The 20,926-nt window shown below is 39.2% G+C and overlaps 1 protein-coding gene across 1 annotated transcript; it reads right to left on the minus strand.

Moving 5' to 3' along the window:
• Positions 1-10,961: 10,961 nt before the first annotated feature.
• lpxn (leupaxin) lies at positions 10,962-20,735 on the minus strand. The gene is made up of 9 exons (XM_059340663.1): positions 20,711-20,735; positions 19,674-19,759; positions 19,481-19,542; positions 18,180-18,276; positions 17,599-17,850; positions 16,706-16,879; positions 15,157-15,238; positions 14,911-15,059; positions 10,962-12,303 (listed from the first exon to the last, which is right to left on the minus strand). Exons 1-9 carry the CDS (start codon positions 20,721-20,723, stop codon positions 12,037-12,039), a joined length of 1,182 nt encoding a protein of 393 aa, XP_059196646.1. The 5' UTR covers positions 20,724-20,735; the 3' UTR covers positions 10,962-12,036.
• Between the last annotated feature and the right edge of the window lie 191 nt (positions 20,736-20,926).

The following is a 20,926-nucleotide window of genomic DNA, read 5'->3' on the forward strand; positions in this document are numbered from 1 at the left end:
AATATGCTTAGTGTGGACAGAGAAACAGGGCTTGATTTAGTGATTCCATGCAGGCCGTCCTCACAAAAAGTTATGTACTTTGATTCATAGATATCCCATGAAATTTTGACCTGGGATGAAGCAACTTAATGATAAAAGCCACATAAATCTCCTTTCCTGTGAGCCGGTAAGGGTGGCAGATGGGTCAAAGACCGATGGTCATATTCGCATTGATGGAAGTTACAATATGTTTGATAGTTGTGTTTTTTTTAAGCCTAACCATGTTCTTTTTTCCCAACCTTAAAACAGTGGTTTTGGTTCTTTTGTGACATAAGGTACAACTGCATTGGTCATTTGTCAACAATGTGCTGTAGTTAAAGTCATGCTACTGTGGTGTAGTTCCTTTTTAGCCAACATTGGCATTTTGCTGCATTCAAGTGTCAGAAATCAAAAAGCTTATCTTGCAGAACAAAACATGTAAGTATCATAAACTTATTTAAGCTTATTTTCTGTAATAATTTTATTGAGTGAACCAGTGCGATGCTACCTTCTGGGTTGGCCTACAAATACGTCATACCTTCAGGACTCTTTGACAGACTTTTTTTTTTAGATCCATCATTTGTGAAAACAGAATGGTGCGGCATGTTAAACCTCTAAACTCTTTCCCCGTCATGCACAGCACAGCCATGAGGTCACATTACAGAGGTGTAATACAAAGGGACAGTCAAGCAGTGACCCAGCTCACCACTGTGGCTGTACAGAGGCCTGGTGAGAGCAGCCTGGTCTGACTGCAGAGGGTTAAATCATACGTTTCACTCTGGGGAGTTCAGAACTCTGCAGCCGACCCAGGGAGACAGTCGGTTGATTTATGAGCCGGAGCTGAGACTAGCGCAGTCTGCTGGGTAGAGGCACGCCACCATGATTGAAAGTCACATCCAAGCCAATGTACTGGCCACTCATTCACCACACGGCACACGCCCAGAGATAACTGTGTTCTGTTTTGATGTCGTAGGGTCTCAAATGAAGCTGACAGGATAGCATTTACAACGTAATTTGAGCACACAGGATACAGAGTCTAGTGTTCATGTGCCGTTCAATTTTTATCCCTCGTAAGTTTCTCTTTGCCTCTCCTTCCCTAATTTGCCATATTTCATCTTGGCCCTCCATGCATTCATGAAATTAGATGTACTGAATTTCATACTTTTTTTTTACAGAGATTGTCAGAAACTTGGCAGCAATGGTGATCTGTCAGGTGGTCCTACTGTCCAGACTGAAATATCTCAGTTTGCCATGAAAGTACCAGATGATGATGAAACCCACTGACATTGGTGGTCTTCTTACTTTTTTAGGGCCACCGTGGGGTTCACATTTGTAGTTTTGCACCAACATTTGTTTCAGTCAATAATGTGAAAAATCAATTTAATCACTTTTGTGATCCCTAACTTTTCCTCAAGCTCCATCATGTAATTTGTCCCATACTTTGCTTTATGATTAAATATCTTTACAACTAATGACATTCACATCAGCCTGAGCCGTACCTTGCTAATAAATGTTAGCATGCTAACACGCTAAACAAATTTGTTGAACATGATAAACATTTGAATATGTCTGCGTTGCCATTGTTAAGATAGTAATATGTTTATGTTAACATTTAGCTCAATGCACAAGTTAGCTTAATTCTCTGTCCACATCATATCAGAGTTATCGTACAAGTTTCCAACTTGTAAAAAATGTCATTTTACAAGTCTTGGTTCCTATTAGGAACCTACGATCTTTTTTTTTGTCCCGCCCACTTAACATCAAACAGTAACCCTTTCATGGCTGATGCGAACTTGACAGTAAACTTAACTTTAGAACATAGATGAGAGAAAATGTATTAAATGTATTGTATTACATTAAATGAGATAGTTTTAAAAAATATATACATAAATTGTTTAATACTCATATTTTTTGGTTTAGAATTTTTAAAGTCCTACTCTGAAGGCGTAGAAGGCTCTGAAGGTTCCCCTCTGGTTCCTAATAATATGGAAGTGCCTGAAAACACAAACAAATATGTCTCACATGGGACAGAGGGACAGACACGCTGCAGAGCAGGACAGAGATTGAGTTATTGAGTTTGTGATTGAAACAGAAGAGACGGAGACACGTCCGTCTCTGCTGCTGTCCATCAGGAACATTTCACTGTGGATCCAGAAACAGACAGAAACTTTTGATTTTTTTATATTTAATGTTGACGTTAGCAGGAGATGTATATTGTATTGTGACATGACCTGAATTGACTCTTTTTCAGTGTAATTTTACTCACATTTAATGGATGTGGTGTTATACTGTCAGTGCACATTATTTTCATCTTCAAACAGCCAACATTGTTATTGTACAGCAACCGTGTAGATGACAGACAGTTGCAAGTCGTTACCATTTCTACCATTCATCCCATATGACGTGAACGCAGCGTTAGTATAGCCTCACAGAGCTGCTTCACACTACATGTTTTTCCCCCCAAAAAATCATAGTTTTGAAATAATTTATAGAATTTCAACACAAAATGCATACATGCAACCCAATGCAGCTGCTAATCTGAAAGTCCTGTAACCCACTGCTCCTGATCACCACAGTGTATCTTGCTGCTCACCCTCATATCCTGAGTGAGTTTTTTAAACATTGTGTTTGGATGTGGTGAGGGCAGGTCATAACTGGAGTCAGTCAGCCATGTAGCGATAATGATATGTGATAATGTCTCAGAAGATGGTAAATTGCACGGCATTCTGTCAACCATGTGGTTTTGCAGATAGAAGAAGATAACAATAGATGGGTGCTGCAGGCTTTAGCAAACCACTCACACTGCAAACACAGCAATCTAAAACTAAAACATTTGCAACAACAGTGACCAAGATGAGCCTCTTGTATTGGTGGATCAATAGACATTGTAACTTCAGTCAAATGACACTGACCATATTGTTTGATTCAGTTCCAAAGCATTGGTCGTATTCTTATTTTTTTCCTTTTTTTTTTTTTTTTTTTTTAACTTTCTGAGACCTGCAGGCAATCTCTGTAGAAGAAAACAAAAATTGGTCCATGTGGGTCTCCCAGGGTGAAATAAATAATTACTGACTGAATTTATTAAATAAGCAGATACAACTGTTTGAAGGGTAAATAATTTTTTTAATTTAAGAGGGAAAATTAATTTGCATGGAAAAAAAGTAGGTCACTTATAAGAAAAAAAAATCTTATAATCACTATCATCAATCACTTCACAGTCCAAAATGATATTCATTTGACATTTGTTTTATTATTCTGTTCTCAGTTCAGCCTCATGAAAATGCTAATAGTGTGACTTCAACAACCAGTTGGCGTACTACTATAACTGTTATTACTTAGTGCTGTTACCGACAATATTATACCCAGTTTCCTCTGAGAAACTGTTAGACTATGTTATACAGTTGCCACTGGTTCTCTTGATCTCACTGATGATTCAGTGGAAGGTACAGAACATCCTTACTTTTGTCTCTTGCCTTTCACATCCCCTATGTGTTGCAACATCAAACGGTACACATGAAAGCCTCTCCGTGGCGCTGGAAAGAGTCTCTCTCCTTAAATGTGTTTCTCATTTCATGCTATTATCATATCACTGGACATGTCTACATGCAACTTTTGTTTTGAGGACTGTGGATTCAGAGAGTAAATGAGCCACAGAGTCAGTAATTCGAGCTCTAATCCCGCCGTAAGCCCTGACGGAGACTCAACTGTTTAGTGGAAACATTTCCGAAGCCAGACATCATTCGAGGAAGGAAAGTGAAGAAGATGTTGATTAAAATGACTGAATAATCCTAGAGTTCCTGTTTGTCTTGGCTTGGCTGGTTGCTACGTGACAATGGTGTGCGAGAGGGAGAGGAAGACAGAGTCCATCATCGATGGAGTGAGTGAGTTTCTGGGGTAAGGAGGGAAAAAAATCAGGGTGAAAATCACGAGATTTTTGTCGCTGAGTGTACGTTTTTGTTTGTGTCAGTTTCAAAGTTTTGAGGAAGGAATCCTGATTCAAGAAGAATTCTGTCATGAGTCTGCTATAGTTGGTTATGAGAAAAAAACAGCACAGTTTTAAAACACAGTAAACAAATAGGAGCCGAGTTGATGCATCTTCTCACAATCTTATGAACAATTTTATTCTTTCTTTTTATAGATAGAACTGTTGATAAGGGTAACCAAAATAATACTTTTCTGTATAACAGCTTTTTTTTAATTCCATCAAAAATCTAATTGAATAGATATAAAACAGAAAAAATATATATATATCGATAAAACCTTTTTATTCTATTTTATGTTTTTACTAAGAATTAAATATCCAGACAGTGTTCATTGAAACTGCCAGAAAAGACTTATGGGCAAATTGCATTTCAACAACAGAAAATATGTATATCTAAGGGGATTGAAGCTGTTTTTTGTTTCAAATAATATCTGAATGTGACTTTTAAGGAAAGCAAGACTTGATTTGGACTTTATCATCATTACTTGTGATTTCACTTGGACTAGAGCCCTTTGACTTGAAAATACCTTCCCCCAGGCCATGCTTGATTTATGCTAGTGGTTTTCAAACTTTTTGTGCCCAAGGCATACCAAGCTGCAAGCCAAAATCTCAAGACACACCATCAGGGCTTTCCACGTGGACATGGAGAAGCCAGCCATGGGGAAAAGTAGCCAGCTAGGGAGGTCCGGGGGGCATGCAGACCCTGGACTTTCACCCGGAGGGGTTTGTGTCCCATGTGAAAACAAACATAAACTATTAACTTTCAGAAGTCACGTCGTCCTCGTAACTACTTCATTATTTTTATAATGCACATGGGTGGTTTTGACCAAAGGCTCATATGGGTCATTATGGGTTGTTTCAGCAGGTGCAAGTGATGTCAACAGCAGTCAGAGGCTCCGTTTACAAGACAGGTGCTGTAACCAGCTAAGCCACAGCCCTCCATCTAACTCTTTTTGTGCCTAAAGCTAAACAACCTGTGACCGCTTGACAACATTACCCAGATGTTATAAATAGTAATTATTACATTTAGGTATGAGGACACGATGATCTCCTGCTGCCAGTAGCAGGCACTCATTTTGGCAACACTTCTGTGATTCATACTGCATTAATAGTGTATGGTTGTCACAACATTTCACGGCACACCATTTGGGAACCAATGCTTTATGCTATGAAAGTAAAATGTCAACACCAATTTTTTTGAATGAAGTTCAGTCGCAAGTCTTCAGACTTGAGACTTACTTGTGACTTGGAAAACAATGACTCGGTCCCACCTCTGTCCAAATGTAATTTTGTCATTTATGGATCAAATGCAATTGATTTGGTCCACTGGCAGTTCAGATTAAATATTACACTGTAAGAACTTCCTTTGATTGCAGTATATCCTCAGAGGGAACTTTCTATGAAAGGCTCTGCTGCCTTTACAGCTGAATGGAACAGGAACGACTGAAGCTGCAGGATTATAAAGATGAAGAAGTCGTCTTTATGATGAAAGCAATGCGGTGGTTTTGAATTACTGCACACTAAATCATTTTTATGCAAAGAAGTAACTCCAGCTCCATCATCACATAGCTGTGGACGAGCCCTGGGCTCAGACAACGGCACATGATTGCATCTTAATGGGTTTAGTGGGAACAGGGTGTCACAGAAAGTATTGGAGAATTACAGATTAGAAAAATGTCTCCTCCGACTCAAAGCTTTGGAGCGAACTGCTAATGTATCCTTCAGCGCTGAAAACCTGAATCCTCTTAGTCCAATTTAAATGGATGTTCTGTCAAACACGCCAAAGCTGAGCTGCTGGAAAATGGACACCTGCTAATGAAATTACAGTAAACCCCAATTGGAGGTGCCAGGGTGAAATATGTGTGTGTGTATAAGGGCGTTTCACTATTAAACTCATTACCATGCAATTACAGTCCTCTGTATGTGTGTGTGTTACTGTCTGTGGGTGTGTGGTTCCACACAAAGTTTCCCAGTGTTTTCCATAGCCTGTCGGTTTGACTAGAGGCCCGGCCTTGAGGGCTCCCCCTGCAGCGCCTGTGATTTATCAACCAGCCGGCCCTGATCTGCTCCTCGCGGGGCTTCCCAGCCCTCAGCAAACCTCCACGAGCTTGTCTAAACCCAGGAGGCCAGTCAGCTCTCAGGCAACAGGGCCATATTGCGGTTAACCATCACTCTTTAAAACAAATCTTATAATGATCCATGCTGTGGCTGCTACAGAGGCGGTGGATTTGGATTAGAGCCATATTCCCGATTGGCCCGGTCCCAGAGCCACTCGGTTCACTGTCTGACCCCTGGTCCAAGCCTCAGCCTCGCCACCTAGGCTGAGCCAAGAGCTGCTGCCGTACAAACAATGTAGTGCAATTGAGATCCAAGTCTGAACAACCTCCACTCCAGTGTCGAATTCCCACCCACAACCCAGTTTTAACCCCTGTGAAAACCTGGTCTGAACCTCAAATTTTTCAAAAGCAACTTCCTGTGTTCTTGGCCAAGTCATTACAGGCTTGCCCACCATTCAAAACATCTTCTAACAATCACAAAAAGGGTTTAATTTTGATCACAAAAATGGTTACCCGGAAGATTTCTCTGGCACATTGTACCCACACATGGACACAATGAAGCAGCATAATGAAACCATCTATCTTCTTGACACTAAAGTCTAGCATACAGAAGGAGCTTACTGTCTTATAAATCTTTCTCATAACCCAAGCCAGTTCGGTCTGCACCGTTATTTCGAACCAGATAAAATGCACCGTGCTCTCCTCCTGCCTGTTTTTCAGTGTTGAGCATGGAGGTCCAACTGAGAGACTTGGCAGGAGATGTAAGGAAGAAGAGACAAAGACATGCAGCGGAGCAATAGGAGATGAAGTGTTTTGAAGTTTTCTTGAGAACCTCCCATAGCGTCTCCCTCGGGAGCCGACTCCATTTAACCCATAAAACTGGAGACCTCAAGTTCACTTGGTAAAGGAGTTCAGGGAGCGCACAGAGCCGGCAGTGATGCCCGCACAGATATGCTTTGTGTCAACCAAACCTAAGAAGAATATCGTTTTCTTGGCTTCGCGTGTGTAAGAGAGAGAGAGACGGAAAGAGACAGAGACCAAACTCATAAATAGCGTTTATGTGTTTATGTGTGTGCATGCATGTGTTTTGCAGCTGTGTGTATGCGTGATAAGAAACCCATAGATAGCATGCATATGTTTGAATTGATTTGTATGCATGTGCATGTATTTGTACGGTGGGTAAGCTTAAGCAATACATATTAACTTGTTTGTGTGATTGTGCATGTCTGTGCATGTGATTGTGCAGACCAAACTCCAGAGAGCATTAGCAGAAAATCCACAAATAGTATTTACAAGTTTGTTGGGTTTGTGTGTGTGCACATTCATACGCCTGCTGGTGTATGAGAGAGAGCGTGAGATAGCAAGAAGCACTCAGTGTTCGGCCAAGGACAACAAGAAGTTCCTCTTGGACAGAGGAGCCAGTCATGAATCAGGTGTGATACCTGCGCCCAGCATCAGCAGAACGCCAAAACAAACACACCCAGAAGTGGAGCTGTGCTGCAGCTCAACTTCTCTCTGTGTGGAAGTAATTACTGAGGTGTTGAAGTTGTCACTTTTCCTTTGCTGTTAAAAACACATTCAGTTGAACACTCACACAGACACACTCTATTTCACTGAAGACTTTGCCCTCTGAACACGCTCTGTAGGCTCACCAGCCTTACTTTGCATGCTGTTTGGCCAATAATGATGGACCTCTTTCCAGGTCAGACAAGTCTAGTTCTTAGTTCACATAATGTTTTGATTTCCTGGTTGTTAAGTTGCAGCAACCTTTTGGTCTTGCTTCTGCAAGCTGACTGCTGTTCAGCTTCAGGATGGGAAGTTTTTACACTTGTAAGATGAACAAGTTGGATTTAATCATTTTACACATACTTTCCTGTCTACATTGGAGCACTAACATCATTTCCTTTCCAACTGGAAGTGACAGGTTTTGTTCAATGACATGAAAGGACTTTTGAAGTTCACAAGTCTGAAAATCGATGAGTATGCATTCATTTTTTTCTGGCAATTTAGTCATTGCATTAAATATTATTCAGCACTGTGCTTGTTTCAGAGTAGCTAATGCATCTCCATTTACTTACATACAGTCATAGAAAAAACGATTAGACCATTGTTTTCTTCAATTTCTTCAAATATAATGATAACAACAAAAATAGCTCATAAGAGTTGAATTTAAGAGCTGATATCTAGCCATTTCCAATGGTTTTCTTGATAATAACCAAAATCATTATCAAGAAAACCATGGGAAATGGCTGGGTTGTTATCATTATATTTGTCCAAACAAATGTACCTTTAGTTGTACCAGGCATTAACCCATAAGAACCCAGACCCAGTTATCCTTAAAGGATGTGTTCTATAAGTGGACCACATAGAACACATTTATGATGTTTTCTAAAAAAAAAATACTACCCCTAAATGTCAAAGATCTGTGATGTGACAAATACGTTTTTATTTTAAAATAGAACTACTAAACTAGACACATTTTTGCTTAGAGACACAAACTTGCCTTTTTCTTTTGCATCTCCATAACATATATCAAAATTGTGACTTTAATTTGTTCAGGAAATATGGTCAGAACAAGTTAAATGTAACACAGGACTTGTTAAATGGGTTTAAACTGAGCCTAGTAACAAAAAATAGGCTTTTTAAAATCAGCTACTTTTTCTCATTTCTGTTTCCAGTCACACCCACATTTTGGAGAAGTAATTTCTTGTCAAAGTCACATGACCACTACACCAGGATGTTGAGTATACGTCTCTTAGGGATTTAATGAGTTAATGTGAAGCATAAAGCTGAATATGGGAGATTATAGAAGATTTAAAGTGTTTGTTACATGGGTGTCACCATGGGTTCTTATGGGATAAATTAACAAGAAATTGAAGAAAACAATGGTCTAATCATCTTTTCCATGACTGTATATTCCTAATAGATGCAGTGACCTGTTTAGTTCATCTGTACATACATGGACATGTAATGATGTTACGGTAATCTGATCCATCCATGTTTTACTGCACCTACCGGAGCTGTGATTTCACTCTGTCAGGACTGATTTGCAACTGGAGTTGTGTCCAGCTGGCGTTTCCACAGATGTGTATCAACAAGTAAATGTACTGATTAATGAGGCAGTCTGTACCTATCAGACCTATCTGACAGTTATGGGTTCAAAGCTGATGTGAGCTGCTGGGTTTACAGGGCAGAGCAGCACCAGCCGGGTGTGACCCACGGTGGAGCAGGATCGGTCTGGACAGGCGGCTCCGCCGTCCCCATCAGGGGTGGCCGAGGGGACACGGCCATTTTACAAGAGAGGAGGTAAGTGTTGGGTTTCAGTGTCATGCAGGGGTAACTCTTGCAACTACACTCTTCAACCCCTGCCCTCCTCACCCTGCCTCCCTCACCACCAGTATCCATTATGTCCCAATATACGCCTCACTCCCTTTCCCTCCCCCATTGAGCTGGAGCTGCCATCTCATGGCCCAGTGCGCTCCCAGACCGCTCCTACTCTGTTTCACTGCTGTAAATGTCACCTGAGTTACACTCTCTCTGCTTTCCACAGACGGCCCTTTATTCGCCACCCTTTTAAAAAAGACCCCCGCTCACATTTCATGTTTTCTCATTTTTACTACGTGCCAGAGAACCCTTTTTCCTCCCCATTCACTCAGCCATACGATAACATTCATATTTTTTCTGTGAATGCCAGAACCTCTTTCCCTGCATCATATTTTTGTTTTCTACGTTTCTACTCAAACCTTTGCAAAGCTTTGGTGTTGTCTTTAAATACACTTGACAGCAAGGGTGAGTGTTCACATGTGTGTCTGAGGTTTTCTGCTAATCTAAATTTAAGCTAACCGCTAGTTTACAGCTTTTTGATGTCGGAAAGCAAGCTTTAAACAAGTTTTGCCACTTATAAGACCGAATTGGCAAGTCGATTCATAATGGCATGCAGTGTAATGGTGAATGTTGCAGGAAAAAAAACATTTTTAATACTAGAATAAACATAATGGCCCCTAAAGTCGCGTGAAATTTTACAAAAGTGTCACATGTCAAGGTCTCTGATCAGATCCAAGCTGATGTTGTTCTACACAAGGTTCCTGCTGGAAAGCTCACTTCCTCTTCTATCTTTTAACACAAAATGCAAATCTCTCAGGCGTGCTTAAACATATTCAACATTTAACATTACAGTATGTCTTTGAGTTTAGTAGGAATCTGGGAACATTGCCGTTAGATCATTAAACACTTACGATCTTGGATTTTGACTGAACACGATACATTCACACTTCTTCCATGATGCAAAGGTCCGTACTCTGCAGAGGCTGTGAGAGGCCTGGTCTGACAGTGATGACAGCATGATTAATGCCCGCCTCCGTTCTCACTCGCACACTGACTTCACACAGCAAGTCTAAGTGGCTCGAAGAGAAGCTGAAGAAAACTGCCTGCAGGGCCGACAAAAAGTAGCCAGTGTTCATCCCAAGATAAGACACTGTGATAAGATGAACTCAGTATTCTACGGAGGCATGGCTACCTTTATTAGTTCAAAGTGTATTTTTGTGATCTTCAGCACTTTTCAAAACTGTTTAAACTATGAACTTATAAACTGATTTAATGTTATTTTCTGACGTATCCACTGCCCTCAAATCAGCTTAATTTACTTTACACTTCATTTACTATACCACAGCTTGAATTATTGATATTTCAAGCTTACTTGTTTTCTGTTTTTAGTAATGCATGAAAAGAAGTGGCAGAGATTTTACACACAATAAAATTATTTTTTATTACATTTTATTTTTTTGCTTTATTCATAGGCTATGTCTACTTTACTGTAAACTTACTAAAGTAGATGGCGAGTTTCATCTCCCCTAAAAGGGGCAAAAACTCATCAAATTCAAGAGCTTGTTGCAATTAGAAATGGATGTTTTTATTGGTGCAAAACATTGATTTTGTTATGATATAATTCTGCAGAACTGACACCAAAATCTCACATTTAAATAGATAAAACATTTTCTACTACATAATAACTGTGCTGCAAATATCTCACCTTGACATATCATCCAAACTATTGGTCATCATCATATCAGTGGGAGTGAACAAAATAAATATCAGGGATAAAACAATGAAAAAAGGAGAGCCTAGACATGCAAGGTGCATCACCAGAAATAAATTCACTCTAAAACACTTTGTAGCTGATTCATCCCTCAACAGTCAAAGTACATTGCTGCGGAGATGCAGTGATGTGAAGGAGCTCTCTCTGAAACCACCTTCATCAATCTTCCATAGGCGTCTACAAAGGAGCCTGTGTGAAGAATGAAGAGGTTGTTTGAATCGAACACATGCCAGGGGCCAAATGGTGGGTCAGAGTAAGAGGAAACTCAGGTTGGCACGCCGATTCAATGCCAGTCACTGCCAATACAAGCTATCAGGCCGTATAGACAAACTGCTCCGCGCTGCCAGAGAGTATCTCCACACTGCCAAGCCTTATGGCAAGCTGAGGATAGCTTCATGGAAACTATGGATTAAAACTGCACTTCTGTGTTTTTCTTTCTCCATTTATATATTTTATATGATCATGATGTATGAAATCCCATATAGTTTAGCCCAAGTGTCAGCAACACACCTTTTAGAAGCATCCAAAGTTCACATATGTGAAACATTTCTTCCATGTACTTATCCTGGGAAATAGGTACTTTCCTTGTGTTTTACAACCATGTAATTAATTATGTTACATTTTCAGCATTTTCCATTGATCTTTCTACAAAATCTTTTAATACATTATGTCAAATTTGATTTTACACACTTCATTAAAACGTTAGGTACCTCTGTTGGCCATTAACTTCTAAAAACATGAAACTTTTATTGCTCAGTGCAAATACACTCTTATAATGTAAGAATAGTATAGTTGCCTCATCAAATGTATCATTCACACTATGTGGAAATTATAATTTCCACAATGACAGTGATACAGTATTTATACAATATGGACTGTGCGTCTCACACAAAGAGTTTGTCAAAGCAAGGCGAGCAGTACGGCTTCCCTTTCTGCTCCTTGAAGATGCCTTGGCTGAGCTGCCGCAGACAGAAGGCGCACACAAAGTGCTCAGGGTGAAACTTGCGATCGAGAGCAGAGATGCAGCGGCCCGTGATGGGCTCACCGCAGCCACCGCACAAAGTGCCCTGCCGGGTATGGAAGTGCTGTGAGCAGAGAGGACGACCATCCAACTCCATGAAACATCCGTCAGTGAAGGGCTTCAGACAGTCCTAGTGGGAACAGAGGAGAACCGTGATGTGTGATGGATGTGGGAAAAGATGGAAGACAAGATTTGGAGAGACAGAAAAGAAATACATTGTGAAAATGATTGCATTATAAAATGGAGGAAGAAGGCAAGTAGTGTAAAATCTGGATAATAATGTATGCTTTGAATTGACCATAAGTGCGCCCCAATGTGTACTATTACTACTGTTGATCCTTAGCCAGAGCACACCATAGAAATACTTATGTTAGATTATCACATTATGAACATTCAGAAAGCAGGGACTATTTCTCAAACTTAACTTCATGGTGTGTTTAAGGACATGCTGACATCAGATATTTGAATGTTGGATGCAGAAAAAGCATTTTCAAGCTATCTTGCTGCTAGATCAAACATATAGGATAAGCAAAAGTGGAACATTTTTTATGTTGTTTTTAAAAAAATATTTTTTAGCCTCATGCATTCAGTGGCTGCTGTTTAGCTGCTGTCTCTGCAGCCAAGTTTCCCTGGTTGACTAATGAGGGAAACTTTGAATGCAATTTCATACAAATTTTAATCTGCTCACAAGTGAAATGCCATGCAGTGGCAATGAAGCTTTCACAAAATGTGAATTTATTGTGAGAGAAATGACTGTTAAAGCTATACTCTGCAGGGTTTTCCTAAAAAAAACAAAAAACAAAACAATGCACAGACAGCTGTAAAATGAATCCCTCTTAAGAAGAGTGTAGCTGTGACTTTTAAGCTGCAATAACATGTGCTAAAACATGGACTCTATACAAGAAACAAGACTCTATACTATACTATACTATAATATACTATACTATACTATACTATACTATACTATACTATACTATACTATACTATGCTATACTATAATTTGTGTTGGATGGTTTGTGACCTCCATATCATCCATTACAGTCATTGAAGGTACAACTTTGTCGGTATCACCCCTTACTTAAAACATAAACTAAATGGGTCTGTACAGGAGGGATGCTACATAGGGTTTCTCTTGGCAGACATTCTGACTTGTCATAGCAGTAAAAGCACAGGTGTAACCCTTAACATTAGCAAAGGCTCTGCCAGTAAGCCAGAACCGTACACCAGCATGCCCACCACCAGGGTCCTGGCACAGAAACACCTTAATGGAGCAATCCATTAATGACTTTAGTAACACCTGCTTTTAAACTAACCATATGTAACTTTCAAGCAGGAGATCAATCAAAACAATAACAAAAGACAACGTTTGGTCGCGTATGGAGGTCAGCTTCAACCAGTTTTTTCCAGGAGCTGAAATATCTACAGAGGTCTTCTCCTCTCCAAAACAAACAGACAGTTATTACAACCGGTAAAAACACTGAATAAAGCAGTTTCATGTTAAAAATCTGTATTTCTCCAAAGCTGTTTGGTGGACACAGGGTGTCCCATATGGGCTTCAAGCCGAGTTACTGCCAACATTTCTTCAACTTGTTTCTCTGATAACTTAATGCCCAGATGTCGCTGACTATAGTACCTCATTCAGTTAAATACACAGTTAAAAACAATCAAGTTCTAGCGTCAAAAATATGGATTAAAACTGGATAAAAACTCAGTTTCTGACAACTCCGGTAGACAACCACAACGTAAACACATGCATGAAGGGTGTATTACCTTGATTAAATTACAGATTTTTCTGGGTTTTAACATTTTTGGAAGCTTTTGGCGCTTTTGACACAATTGTGAGACAATTGTTTATATAACTAAAGCTGTCTGTATTTGACAACCTGGGAATAAGAATTGAGAATCGCACACTGTTGACAAGCCCAGGCTGCAGCACAACATAGTGAGAGTGGCCAGAAAGATCAAAGGTGCTCCATTTTATCAACCACCTCGTTTATTTTCAGCAGGAGGTTGATTAAAAAGGCTCGGACGCTTTCTGAGTGTCCACTCCATCCTCTTGTTAATGGAGTGTTTGACCTCCTGACCTCTGGACTTACATGTAGCTACCAGGGGCCGGGTCAAATCCTGACCCTGCTGATGATGACTGCTTCGTGTAAAACAATGTTTAGGTTCTGTGCAAATGGTGATAAAACTGCAGCGATGATTACTTCAGATAGTCATAGTTGGATGTTTTCCATGTGTTATGTGGTATTGTTCATCTTAATTGTATTTATGTAATTTTGAGTTAGGTTTCCAGAGCAGTGTGTTTTATGTATTTCTCATGTTCAGGTTTATGAACATTTTATTTTCAGTCAAGAATAATTCTCTTTAGGGACCATAGAATATATAAATGCTGCTACCACATGTCAGAGGATCACTACCGAGAGCATTTTATGTTTAACAGTTGCTCATAGCTGAGTAAAGCACAACTGAGGCTGCACACTGAACCGTTTTTGACCAGATGCTGCATACAGAAGTAGGTTGGAAGAGAATGTAAAAGATACCCACACTGAGGAATATGGTTTCCTTGATTTATTTGCATCATTTCAACCGCAACGTATTCATCAGGCATACGGTTTTCATCAGCCTTGTGGTCAAATTGTTGCAAATAAAGCAAATGTGTGGGTATCTTTCTCATTTATTCCCAGGCTTGTGTGTGAGCCAGAGCCGTGTGTGTGGTCTGAGGTAAGAGGCTCACTGCGCAGACGAAGCACTCTGGATGCCAGGTGCCATTGGCTGCAGTCAGGTAGTTCTCCCTCACTGGCTCTCCACAGCCTGAGCACTTGGGAGCAAAGAGGCTGTAGAAGTCCTTGGGACAATATGGCTTCCCATCCTTTTCTAGGAAACCTGGGACATGTATAAGACACATTAGATTAATCCCAAGTGACTCTTTGCTGAAGTTGTGGTTTTCAAGTGAAGAGAAATTAATGCACAAGCTTCTCACCGTCAGGTCCAAACAGGTTTCCACAGTGTGTACAGAAGAAGTGGTCGGGGTGCCAGGTCTGGTCCAGAGCTGTCAGGATGTTCTGGTAAACCAGCCAGACAAAAAGAAATATTACATCATGCTTTTACTTCCTTTAAGGATTTGTCAGGTTTGTCTCATTTCATATGTTCAGATGTGAGGAAGCACAGAAATTGTGAACCACAAAAAGTGAATCATTGGTGAAGCTGCATTAGTTTCTGATTAATGACTTTGGTCTGCAGCATAAGCCCAGACTGCAGCAATATGGTTTTATGTTTTATTTATAAAGATGACATGTGGGATATGACACGAAAAGTGAATTACATGCTACTGTATGTCATCATTCAGTCTTCAAAAAAATATTGTATGAATAAATGGATTTAATAAATGACATAATACATTTACAGTATGGTCAGAAAACAAAGGCAAGTGCAGATTTAAGCAGGGACGTGCTCAAGGCTGGGCTAAAGATGCCTGAGCAGCAGCCCATTGGCCCTTTTTGGCTGTTCTGTCTAACTGCCAGCAGGGGGTGACATCAGAGATTGCAAAACAGAAGTCGGATTGTATGTAAGTCCATTACATGATCAGTTTAAAATTCTCTTGATCACCTATAAATCTCTCCATGGTCTAGCTCCACTCTATATTTATATATATATATATATATATAACTCTTGACCCCCTACTCTGCACCGAGATCCCTAAGATCTCAAAATCACATGCTGTTAAGTGTCCCACGGTCTAGGCTCAAGACAAAGGGAGATCACGCCTTTACTGTCTTAGCTCCAACACTGTGGAACAAGCTCCCCCTCAGTATCAGAACAGCTGTGTATCATTTTAAAAATATTTTAAAAACCCACATGTACAGACTGACATTTGTGCAATAATTCTAATGTTTTTACACATATTTTAATTTTTGTTCTATTATTTTATCTAATGCTTGTTCTCTGTTTTGATGATGTTCTCTTATTTTTGTTTTAACGGTTGTATTACCTCAATTATATTGTATTTGTAAAGCACCTTGTAACCCTGGTTTTGAAAGGTGCTATAAAAATAAATAAATAAGTCAATAGGGCAATAACCCTACTGTTTTTATTACCTCAATCACCAATTTCAAGTCTTTAACAATAGGTTCATTATAAAATAGACGTTAAAGCAGTGTAGCTGCCACAATGAACTGTGTGTTTTTGTGTGACAACATTTACCCTTTCACAGTGTGTTTGTTTCAGTAATTTATAAATAAAATGTTTTTTTAATTCAAATGAACTGAATTGGATTTTAAAGTTGACCCTGCTTCTCTGTGTCAAAGTAGACAAGAACAATATTTGCATTATTAAGTTTTTCCTGGAATAATTTATTCAGATGGGAACACTTTTTTTTTAACAGCAACAAAAAATAAAAGCCAATTTTTCAACTTAGAGCAACTGCAAAATATCTATGCACATCCCTGCATTTTGATCTTTCCTGGACTGTTTTTTTTTGTGATGATTTTTACATCATTAATACAAAGTTAACATAAAAAAGACTTCCTCACCTGCATAATGGGCCCCTTGCAGTAGGCACAGCGAGGAGAGAAGAGCTGGTGGTAGTCTTTGTCACAGTACGGCCGTCCCTCTCTCTCAAAGAAGCCTGTGGTGCTCAGCTCCATCTTACATGCCTCACACACAAAGTGTTCAGGGTGCCACACTTCCCCCAGCGCTGTGATCATCTGCAGCATAGGAAAAAAGTTAAGTGCAAGGAGAACAAGACCTTTTTTAAATCGTTCATCTTATTTGATCACCAACATTTTTTGTGAACCTGGTCTCACAGGAATCCGTGAAATAGCCACGGATTCGCTTAACTCAAAATCCGTGGAATAGCCACAGAATCACTAAAATTTCCGTGAAACTGACACGGATTTCGCTACAATGCAAGTTAATGACAGTCATATCCCGTGGCTATTCCATGGATATTTGTTCCTATTGGTTTGTTCCAAGTCACGTGACTTTCAAGGTCCTGGCGCTCAGAACAAAAAACATGGCGGACAGTTCTCTCATTTTTAGTGAAAAAAATCAATATTTTGACTTAGTTTCTGCATAAAAATGGATTTTGATCACATTTCTAGCGAGAAATATATTTTATTTTCTAAATATTCACTCAGTGAATGTACATAATCACTTTGTATGTTGGAATAGCCACGGGATATGACTGTCATTAACTTGCATTGTAGCGAAATCTGTGTCAGTTTCACGGAAAATTGAGTGATTCCGTGGCTATTCCACGGATTTTGAGTTAAGCAAATCCGTAGGTATTTCACGGTTTCCTGTGAGACCAGGTTGTTTTTTGTCCTGTGTGTCCACATTTATAAGGCTGACTTTGCATATTTTTTTAAATCGGCAAAACATACATTATCATATTTTCCCATTTATTTGCGTGATTGTATTGTACCTTTCCCACAATGCATTTGTTGCAGGAAGCACAGTGGCCCTTGGCTGTTGTTCGTACGCCAATCTTCTCCAAGTCAGAGCTCAGGCCTCCCAGCAGGTCATCTATCGTATCTGTTTTCCTGCTCGTGGTCGAGGCCTTTGCATCTGAGCCTGATGGGCTGCTGCCTTTGTTCTCCTGTTGCCCTCCTTCCTTTTTCCTTTTCACAGACACTTTTTGTGAAAGAGGTGGCGGGATAGTTGAAGGCACTGGATCCTAATAGATGATACAAAGATGCACAAATAACTGTTTACATTATTTTTTAGATATGCATTTGATAAAAGTGTCATTTAAAGGCCGGTGCTCAAAAACTATGCTGAAATTGTATTACATGAAGCTGCGCAGTGATGACATTAGTGCAATGCTGCCCTCTGTTGGCACATCTGGTTCATTTCACTCATGTTTAGAAAGTTTCTTTACTGTACATCCACTGTTCTCTTTTAACATATGAATCACCAGTTCATATGGAGTAGAAAGAAAAACTTTCTTTAATAATGAGACATTTCAATCATTCTGAGACTTGCACTTGCAGACGCTGTACCGACCTCTTGTCCCAGACCCATCATATCCTGCAAGATAGCGTCCAGCTCCCTAGTGGGTGAGTCGGGGGTCGGGGCAGCTGCCACAGGAGCTGGCAGATCACTAAACACAGAGAGGAGCTAATTAGAAAGCAGAATATCTCCAATTCTTTTTCTTTTTTTGTTATTGGCACAATATTCAATAAATAAAGAAAAAAACATAGGACAATTGGTGCAATAAAACATTGCGATAAGACAGAATAGTTGGATAGTAAAATACACAGTGGTTAGGACAGTAGGACAAGTACAGGACAGAGTTTATACTGAACTTGGAGGTTGAGTTGGGCTGGTTGTGAGATGACATGTAAGATTAGATTAGCTATTTTTGTAACAAGGGGTAGTGGCAAAGAAAAGAGAGAAAGAGACAAGTTACAATGTGTAATAAATAATGATAAGTATAAGCATTGATGAAAATGGAATGGAAGCCCACATATGGAATATGTGGGCTTGTAAGTTTTTTGTATCTCATATATATGGTATCTCAAATTCTTAATTAATTCAATTAAGTTATGCTCCTAGATTACTTACTACCCCATGATCATTAAATTCATATTGAGGGAAAACTCTGATGTTTTACAAGAATGTAATGTGGCGCTTTGAACTGTAGGAAAACCCAGAAGGTGGTATGAGTAATACAAATCTACACAGATGCCATACAAAATACTTAATACTTATGCTATAATGTCATTTGCAATATTACTGTTGTGAGATCTGTCAAATATGCTTTTTAAGTGGAAGAATTACAAATTACATGCACCACATAGTGCAAATTACCTTAATACATTTAATCAGCTACTGTACTTTAGTACAGTTTTGACATATTTGTTCTTGATTACGCAATATTACTAATTTATACTCTCACTCCACTACGATAGAAAGGTGATATAATGCAGCACTGTACTATCAATCTACCCAGTATTTTTCAGAGTATTTCAAACTAGCTCCACATTGATAAACTACCACATCAAAATGCTCTTACATGTCAAAGTTAGTGGTGAAAACAGAATATTACAATATTCTATAACACTGTGAAGGTGCCATTCTGTATAATTAGTACTTTTGATACTTTCTGCCAATACTACTTCTGTACTTATACCCGAGTACCAGTTTAAATTCAGGACTTTTAGACTGTGTTATTTCTAAAGAATAGAGTACTTCTTCCGCTGATATACTATAATGCAATGAATTCCAAGTAATTTCCTGTTTCCCTCTACGCAGCTTACACAATAATAATGTGAATCTGAACTCAACAAGAGCTTGTTCTTCACCTGTACACGTTTGAGCCTCCTGCTTTTCTCTTGTTAAGTCCAGAATAAACTCCTCCAGACACCTTTAAACACACAACCAAATATCAGTTTCAAGTTTCAGTTATTGAAGTACCAAGATTATATAGATTTCAGGTTTGATGGTTAACATAGTAATGATACAGGGTAAGTTAGTTTATTATTTTAGTGGCTTCACCTCTCCAGCTGCTGGATCATTGCTCCTGTTGTCACTGATGCTCTCTGAACCCCCTGAATTCAGGGCCAGCTCCTCCAACAGCAAATCTGTGGCAGGATACAGGCCATAAATCTTATAACCACATACATACAAACAAAAATACTTATGCAAGCCTGCAAACATAGTGTTCACACCTCACAACCACTAAAACACATTGATGGCACCCTCTGCGTATTAAAACCGAGACTAATTTGTAAAGCATGGTATGTTTCCTGTGACATGAGTGCACATCGATGTTCAGATAAAGGTGCTGCAGATTAGTTTGTAGTTGCTCTATGCAAGTCAGCTTCCTCAGGAAATGACGGTAGTGCGTGTTGCAGAAGTGAAACATGCAAAAGTGTTGCAAGACCTTGGTGGGGAATATCACTCTAAATTAAACTCTTCTTCACACAATATAAATCCACACTTCAATAGAAATGGGAAGATATTTGTGTTACTAAAGTCTTTGTGGGGAAGTAGGCAACATGGCTTTAAAATAAAGGAATAATTATTTGGATTTTGGCACGATTAGCCTTTTCCACAGATCTCAGAAAAACCTCTATACTTTCTAATTTATTTTCAGAACAGTCAAATTAACTTAACTTTTGTTTTTTGTTTTTGCAAGACATAGCTTGTATGTTTTGAAGATCTGTGGAGACCATATTTTTCCTTGAATTCTTTTAAAAAAAAATTATTTTACCTTGATTTTTTTGAGAGTCCTGATTAAAAAAGGCAGAATAGTTTTCAAACAATACACAGAAGGATTGAAATTATAATGCAAAAAAACCCCCAGTAAAAACTCAGTGTTAAAAAAAGTTAAAAGCACAATATATAATGTTAGTTGTACACTGTACTTGATAAGTCACATATAAATCATCTTATTCTAGGATCAATCGTTCCTTTCACCTCACCTCTATCTCAGTTGTAAATTATAGCATTACAATTATAATTTCATATCCAATAATCTGTCCATGGATTAATTTGAGGACATTGTTAAACATGTTAGACAGTTGACTTACCGAGCTCGTCCATGTTGTCTCCTGCTCGCGCTACTTGAAAGTGAGTGTGTTTTTTAGCTGCTGGTTAGTTACTAAGGCAACTGGCCCAATATCTCATCTGGTCAAAACCATCACTTCCTCTGACAAAGGTTTGTTTTCGTTTTTTAATGGAGCAATACCTATTCATGGTTAGTGTGAAACCTTGCTGTTTCCTTGTAAAGAGGAAACCAACTGACT

This window comes from Centropristis striata, chromosome 9 (assembly GCF_030273125.1).
Source record: "Centropristis striata isolate RG_2023a ecotype Rhode Island chromosome 9, C.striata_1.0, whole genome shotgun sequence".
In the NCBI taxonomy this organism is placed as follows: domain Eukaryota; kingdom Metazoa; phylum Chordata; class Actinopteri; order Perciformes; family Serranidae; genus Centropristis; species Centropristis striata.